The sequence below is a fragment of the Coregonus lavaretus genome, assembly GCF_964263955.1.
Source record: "Coregonus lavaretus genome assembly, contig: HAP1_SCAFFOLD_4793, whole genome shotgun sequence".
Classification (NCBI taxonomy): domain Eukaryota; kingdom Metazoa; phylum Chordata; class Actinopteri; order Salmoniformes; family Salmonidae; genus Coregonus; species Coregonus lavaretus.
The window spans coordinates 1-8,201 of record NW_028161631.1 but is presented as its reverse complement, the minus strand read 5'-3'; the positions used below and the strand labels follow the sequence as shown (position 1 = coordinate 8,201).

The following is an 8,201-nucleotide window of genomic DNA, read 5'->3' as shown; positions in this document are numbered from 1 at the left end:
TCTCTTCTCTTTTGAACTGAAATAAAAAATCCGACATGTCAATATCCTGTCTAGGATGTACAGTTGAAGTCGGAAGTTTACATACACTTAGGTTGGAGTCATTAAAACTCTTTTTTTCGACCACTCCACACATTTCTTGTTAACAAACGATCGTTTTGGCAAGTCGGTTAGGACATCTACTTTGTGCGTGACACAAGTAATTTTTCTTTTTAAATTTTTTTTTTTTACATACACTAAGTTGACTGTGCCTTTAAACAGCTTGGAAAATTCCAGAAAATGATGTCATGGCTTTAGAAGCTTCTGATAGGTTAACTGACATCATTTGAGTCAATTGGACGTGTACCTGTGGATGTATTTCAAGGCCTACCTTCAAACTCAGTGCCTCTTTGCTTGACATCATGGGAAAATCAAAAGCAATCAGCCAAGACCTCCGAAAAAAAACTGGTAGGAGACGCGTTCAGTCTCCTAGAGATTAACGTACTTTGGTGCGAAAAGTGGAAATCAATCCCAGAACAACAGCAAAGGACCTTGTGAAGATGCTGGAGGAAACAGGTACCAAAGTATCTATATCCACAGTCAAACGAGTCCTATATCGACATAACCTGAAAGGCCGCTCAGCAAGGAAGAAGCCACTGCTCCAAAACCGCCATAAAAAAGACATTATGGTTTGCAACTGCACATGGGGACAAAGATCGTACTATTTGGAGAAATGTCCTCTGGTCTGATGAAACAAAAATAGAACTGTTTGGCCATAATGACCATCGTTATGTTTGGAGGAAAAAGGGGGAGTCTTGCAAGCCGAAGAACACCATCCCAACCGTGAAGCACGGGGGTGGCAGCATCATGCTGTGGGGGTGCTTTGCTGCAGGAGGGACTGGTGCACTTCACAAAATAGATGGCATCATGAGGAAGGAAAATTATGTGGATATATTGAAGCAACATCTCAAGACATCAGTCAGGAAGTTAAAGCTTGGTCGCAAATGGACAATGACCCCAAGCATACTTCCAAAGTTGCGGCAAAATGGCTTAAGGACAACAAAGTCAAGGTATTGGAGTGGCCATCACAAAGCCCTGTCCTCAATCCTATAGAACATTTGTGGGCAGAACTGAAAAAGTGTGTTTGAGCAAGGAGGCCTACAAACCTGACTCAGTTACACCAGCTCTGTCAGGAGGAATGGGCCAAAATTCACCCAAATTATTGTGGGAAGCTTGTGGAAGGCTACCCAAAACATTTGACCCAAGTTAAACAATTTAAAGGCAATGCTACCAAATACTAATTGAGTGTATGTAAACTTCTGACCCACTGGGAATGTGATGAAATAAATAAAAGCTTAAATAAATCAATCATTCTCTCTACTATTATTCTGACATTTCACATTCTTAAAATAAAGTGGTGATCCTAACTGACCTAAGACAGGGAATTTTTACTAGGATTAAATGTCAGGAATTGTGAAAAACTGAGTTTAAATGTATTTGGCTAAGGTGTATGTAAACTTCCGACTTCAACTGTAAATTAAATTTAACGTCGTCTCCCTGGAATGAACAAAGCGGACAGAGGGAGGTTACTATTGTGTGACTATGACAATTGTACCATCACATCAAAATACCTGATCATCTCTGTTACCATCACATTTAAATACCTGATCATCTCTGTTACCATCACATTTAAATACCTGATCATCTACAGAGGGTCATCTACAGATCCACGTGTCCAGTCATCAAAAGGTTAGCGGTCAAAACAACACATTGGAGGCTCACTGGCTTATGGCACAACAAAAGCTTCCGTACCCAGAGTACACAGGAGTGTGTCCCAAAATAAACACACACACAAAAAAAAACAGTTTAAAAGTTAGGGCCTTTTAGACAGATGTCTGTGTACTGTAGTTTGTTTAGACCCTTTGGTAAAAATAAATAAAAAATAAACAGTTAGATAAAGAGTTCCCCTAAAACCACAGGTCCTTGGTCAGAGAGGACTTCATCCTTCTAATAGTTCGAGTCAGACACAGTGACGTAGTCGAGTCACTAAACACCCAGTCCAGCCCCGTGGTGTTGAGTCCAAGTCGGAGTCACCGCTGGTCGAGACCTGATCCCAGATCAGCAGTTGGAGGCTTCAGTATCCACCGACCACCACCCACCCAGTCCCAAAAGGTTAGAGGTCAGAGGTCAAAACACCGTGCAGCTGTTGATATCAAACATCCGTGGGCGCGTCCGTTTCCTGGCCTGGTTCACCGCTGTCCGCACCGCACACTCAAACACTTGTTGCACGCCGCGGTTGCTTAGCGACGAGCACTCCAGGTATCCCTTGGCCCGTACGTCCTGGGCGAGGCGTTTTCCCTCGGCGGCGGAGGAGCAGGGTATGCGGTGTGACCCGGTATCGCGCTGGTCCGTCTGGGTGGCCACCACCAGCACCGGGACCCGAGGGAGGTTCTCACGCACCTAGAATGATATTCAAATTTTTTAAAAACCATTTTGTTATAGTAAAAAAGTTTTAAACATGTACTGATACGCAATATGAAGCCAGAGTTGGGCTCAATTCCGTTTAAATTCAGTCAAGTAAACTGAAATTCTAATTCCAAATCTCTCTCACTTCTTCTCACAATGAGAAAAGAAAAAATGGAATGGGAACTTCAGTTACCTTCCTGAATCGGCTCAATTATGTTTCACGTCTGTAAGAATATAAAAGGTTGGTGGTCTAGCGGTCGAAGCCGCTGTCTCTGGAGAGCGCGTTCTATGTACCGCTGCCAGCACGGGTTGGAATCTGTCCCTGCTCTTTCAGCTCTCTCTCCTACCTTTCAGCTCTCTCTCCTACCTTTCAGCTCTCTCTCCTACCTTTCAGCTCTCTCTCCTACCTTTCAGCTCTCTCTCCTACCTTTCAGCTCTCTCTCTCTCCTACCTTTCAGCTCTCTCTCTCCTACCTTTCAGCTCTCTCTCTCCTACCTTTCAGCTCTCTCTCTCCTACCTTTCAGCTCTCTCTCCTACCTTTCAGATCTCTCTCCTACCTTTCAGCTCTCTCTCCTACCCTTCAGCTCTCTCTCCTACCTTTCAGCTCTCTCTCCTACCTTTCAGCTCTCTCTCCTACCTTTCAGCTCTCTCCCCTACCTTTCAGCTCTCTCTCTCCTACCTTTCAGCTCCCTCTCTCCTACCTTTCAGCTCTCTCTCTCCTACCTTTCAGCTCTCTCTCTCCTACCTTTCAGCTCTCTCTCTCTCCTACCTTTCAGCTCTCTCTCTCTCCTACCTTTCAGCTCTCTCTCTCTCCTACCTTTCAGCTCTCTCTCTCTCCTACCTTTCAGCTCTCTCTCTCCTACCTTTCAGCTCTCTCTCTCCTACCTTTCAGCTCTCTCTCTCCTACCTTTCAGCTCTCTCTCTCCTACCTTTCAGCTCTCTCTCTCCTACCTTTCAGCTCTCTCTCTCCTACCTTTCAGCTCTCTCTCTCTCCTACCTTTCAGCTCTCTCTCTCTCCTACCTTTCAGCTCTCTCTCTCCTACCTTTCAGCTCTCTCTCTCCTACCTTTCAGCTCTCTCTATCCAGTAAACAGACAGAAGAATCTATTTAAATTAGCATAAAAAGGTGGTCCTGTACCTCTCCCAGCCACTTGTTCTTGACGTTGGCCAGGGAGGCGGGGTTGGCCACGGAGTAGCAGATCAGGACCACATCAGCCTGCTGATAGGACATCGGACGGATCTGTCTGAACGTGTCATTTCCTGCCGTGTCCCACAGACCAAGGCTGATCTGGAGAGAAAACAAAGAAATTACATTGTCCTTTTAGTTTTAATTAATCAATTATTTGAATTCTGTCTTTTTCAACTTATTCGAAATCTTGTTTGTAATGTTTTAAATACTTGTTTTTTTATTCTTGTGATGTTGAGATGTACTTTAATAAAGCATTAAAAGCACACACCACAAACAGACTCATTCCAATCTAGTGTAAAGGTCATGAAGGATGAGTGAGGGACATTCCTGATCAGGTGACCTTCAGGCCTCTCCAGTGGGTTGTGATGTTGAAACTACCGTGTTCATGTATTGTGACAGTTAAATGATGTCATCTGTATTATTGTGATAATTCAATGATGTAAAGTGTATTATTGCAATAGTTAAAATGATGTCATGTGTATTATTGCGATAGTTAAAATGATGTAAAGTGTACTATTGCGATAGTTAAATGATGTGAAGTGTATTATTGTGATAGTTAAAATGATGTGAAGTGTATTATTGCGATAGTTAAATGATGTAAAGTGTATTATTGCGATAGTTAAATGATGTAAAGTGTATTATTGTGATAGTTAAATGATGTGAAGTGTATTATTGTGATAGTTAAATGATGTGAAGTGTATTATTGTGATAGTTAAAATGATGTAAAGTGTATTATTGTGATAGTTAAATTATGTAAAGTGTACTATTGTGATAGTTAAATGATGTAAAGTGTATTATTGTGATAGTTAAATGATGTAAAGTGTACTATTGTGATAGTTAAATGATGTAAAGTGTATTATTGTGATAGTTAAATGATGTAAAGCAGCTCTATTCAACTATATTCTTATGGGTGACAGATGTACAAAAGGTTAATTGCAGGGGGGCCTAACATTTTCCACATGCGATTATTCTTCAGAAGAACTGTAAAAAAAATATATATAAACAATACACACACCAATGAAGCACTTTTCTTCTAATTAAATGTTGCTAAAAGTAATTAAGTAGGAAAGAAATGGAGGGTGCTCAACAAACGTGAGTTGAGGTGCAACCAAAACACGTGATCGTCATTGAAAAGGCGCTCGCTCACCATTATTTACTTTATTTCTTGTGATTTTTTACCCCCTTTTTCGTGATTACGATCTTGTCTCATCGCTGCAACTCACCAACGGGCTCGGGAGAGGCGAAGGTCGAGTCATGCGCCCTCCGAAACATGACCCGCCGAGCCGCACTTCTTAACAACCGCTCGCTTAACCCGGAAGCCAGCCGCACCAATGTGTCGGAGGAAACACCGTTCAACTGACGACCGAAGTCAGCCTGCAGGCGCCCGGCCCGCCACAAGGAGTCGCTAAAGCGCGATGAGCCAAGTAAAGCCCCCCCACCCCCGCCCAAACCCTCCCCTAACCCGGACGACGCTGGGCCAATTTTCCGCCGCGCTCCGGGACTCCCGGTCACAGCCGGTTGTGGCACACCAGGCTGTAGCGATGCAGTGCCTCAGACCGCTGCAAGCATTTCAAATAAATAAACACAAAGATATCTCAAATCAGGTACTGCCAAATTCCAGCCTGAAAGAAACATGCTTTGAATTCATTTCCCTCAGCCACTAGGTGGTTTAATCCCACTCTCTAACCAGTCCTTGTGAGCGTCACAGAGGGAAACGTGTTCCTGAGAGTTGAAGCTTTTAAGGAATGGGGTCATAATATTTTCTATCTTTAAAACCGTTCAAAACGCTGGAGCCAGAAATTCATATGAAGAAAATAGAATCGACATGCCACATAGGCGCTAGAAACCACTAGAAACCACACCATAGACTACCACTATAGACTACCACCATAGACTACCACTATAGACTACCACTATAGACTACCACTATAGACTACCACTATAGACTACCACCATAGACTACCACTATAGACTACCACCATAGACTACCACCATAGACTACCACTATAGACTACCACCATAGACTACCACCATAGACTACCACTATAGACTACCACCATAGACTACCACCATAGACTACCACCATAGTGCTTTGGCATTGAATGTCGGATTTTTTTGCAGATCTTTTATTAATGCTATTAATTGATCAAAGGGGCCAGTCTAAATGAATAAACAGGCCGGATCTGGCCCGCGGGCCGCCAGCTGAATAGCCCTGATGTAAAGTGTATTATTGTGATAGTTAAAATGATGTAAAGTGTATTATTGTGATAGGTAAAATGATGTAAAGTGTACTATTGCGATAGTTAAATGATGTAAAGTGTATTATTGTGATAGTTAAATGATGTAAAAGTGTATTATTGTGATAGTTAAATGATGTAAAGTGTATTATTGTGATAGTTAAATGATGTAAAGTGTATTATTGTGATAGTTAAATGATGTAAAAGTGTATTATTGTGATAGTTAAATGATGTAAAGTGTATTATTGTGATAGTTAAATGATGTAAAGTGTATTATTGTGATAGTTAAATGATGTAAAAGTGTATTATTGTGATAGTTAAATGATGTAAAGTGTATTATTGTGATAGTTAAATGATGTAAAGTGTATTATTGTGATAGTTAAATGATGTAAAAGTGTATTATTGTGATAGTTAAATGATGTAAAAGTGTATTATTGTGATAGTTAAATGATGTAAAAGTGTATTATTGTGATAGTTAAATTATGTAAAAGTGTATTATTGTGATAGTTAAATGATGTAAAAGTGTATTATTGTGATAGTTAAATGATGTAAAAACACTACCAGTATGTAAAGCGTATTATTCCTACCTGTACCCCGTCCATGAAGACTTCTACTCCAGTGTTCTCGTACACGGTGGGTTTGTAGCAGTCAGGGAAGGTCTCCGAGGTGAAGCGCACCAGGAGGGCCGTCTTCCCAACGGCGCTGTCCCCCACCAGCACACACTTCACCTGGGTCTCTGCTGCTGCGCTCATGGCTGCTCCACTCGGAACCCTGGGGGGGTGGGGGTTGAGTTGTAGTCCTGAGGTCCTGTAGAGGAGGGGTTGAGGCTTTCACAGCCCTTGGGGGTTGTAGTTCTTTAGGTGGATGTTGAGTTGTAGTCCTGAGGTCCTGTAGAGGGGTTGAGGCGTTCACAGCCCTGGGGGTTGTAGTTCTTTAGGGAGATGTTGAGTTGTAGTCCTGTTGAGATCAGGGTGATAGTGATCACCTTGTGTGTGGAGTCATGATGTAGCTCCATGTGTCTAACTCTCACCACAGAGTGTTTACTGGCTCCACTCGCTGCTACAGTAGAGAAGCTGAGGGGCTCTGACTGTCTTTATAGGGCTTTCGCTCTCTCCCCTCCCCCCCGTCTCTCTTTCTCTCTCTCCACCTCTCTCTCTCGCTCACTCTCCCCGTCTCTCTCTCTCCCTCTCCCCGTCTCTCTCTCTCTCTCTCTCTCTCTCCCTCTCCCCGTCTCTCTCTCTCTCTCCCTCTCCCCGTCTCTCTCTCCCTCTCCCCGTCTCTCTCTCCCTCTCCCCGTCTCTCTCTCCCTCTCCCCGTCTCTCTCTCTCTCTCCGTCTATCTCTCTCTCTCCGTCTATCTCTCTCTCTCCGTCTCTGTTCCTCTTCACTTACTTCTGTGTCGTCTGCACGGCGATGACACCAGGCTCCGCCTCCTGCGGTCAATCGAGGTCACCTGACATCACGGGTGGTTATTCCGTCCAATCAGGGCCCGGAGTACAGGAGAGAGCTGTGAGGGAGGAGGAGTCAGATGAGGACATCGTAGACTCTAATAAAGGAGAGCTACTGGGTGTGCAGGCTTTCGTTACAGCCCAGCACTAAACACATCAGATTCAGCCAATCATGACCCCGGACTGAAGATCATCTGCACTATACAGCAGTAATGTATGGTGACGTCGGGATTTTAGGTCTGCATGTGTGTAAAACACTGTGACAACTGCTGATGTAAAAAGGGCTATATAAAATAAACGTGATTGATCAACATTATTATTCATTATCACGTGTTAGAAAAGCTGAGCATGTACCTTATCCTCTCCATAGTTAACCAGCCATGTATGAAGGAGTGAGGAAACAGCACAGACCCATAGTTTTCTAGTGACATTTTTATTTGGATCATTCAATAACAAATGAGCTAATGATGCGCGATTTCGCCTGGCATAGAAAATGTGCTCTCTCGTCGGGACACTGTTGTTCATAAGTATTTGACCCCTCTGCAAAACATGACTTAGTACTTGGTGGCAAAACCCTTGTTGGCAATCACAGAGGTCAGACGTTTCTTGTAGTTGGCCACCAGGTTTGCACACATCTCAGGGGGGATTTTGTCCCACTCCTCTTTGCAGATCTTCTCCAAGTCATTACGGTTGAGGCTGACGTTTGGCAACTCGAACCTTCAGCTCCCTCCACAGATTTTCTATGGGATTAAGGTCTGGAGACTGGCTAGGCCACTCCAGGACCATAATGTGCTTCTTCTTGGGCCACTCCTTTGTTGCCTTGGCCGTGTGTTTTGGGTCATTGTCATGCTGGAATACCCATCCACGACCCATTTTCAATGACCTGG

The 8,201-nt window shown here is 43.4% G+C and overlaps 1 protein-coding gene across 1 annotated transcript; it reads right to left on the bottom strand.

The window, feature by feature from the left end:
* Window positions 1-226: 226 nt before the first annotated feature.
* On the bottom strand, window positions 227-7,374 carry LOC311120307 (rho-related GTP-binding protein RhoH-like). The gene is made up of 4 exons (XM_084194932.1): window positions 7,259-7,374; window positions 6,455-6,824; window positions 3,580-3,729; window positions 227-2,436 (listed from the first exon to the last, which is right to left on the bottom strand). The coding sequence occupies exons 2-4, from the start codon at window positions 6,617-6,619 to the stop codon at window positions 2,164-2,166; spliced, it is 588 nt and encodes a 195-aa protein (XP_084051058.1). The 5' UTR covers window positions 6,620-6,824; window positions 7,259-7,374; the 3' UTR covers window positions 227-2,163.
* Between the last annotated feature and the right edge of the window lie 827 nt (window positions 7,375-8,201).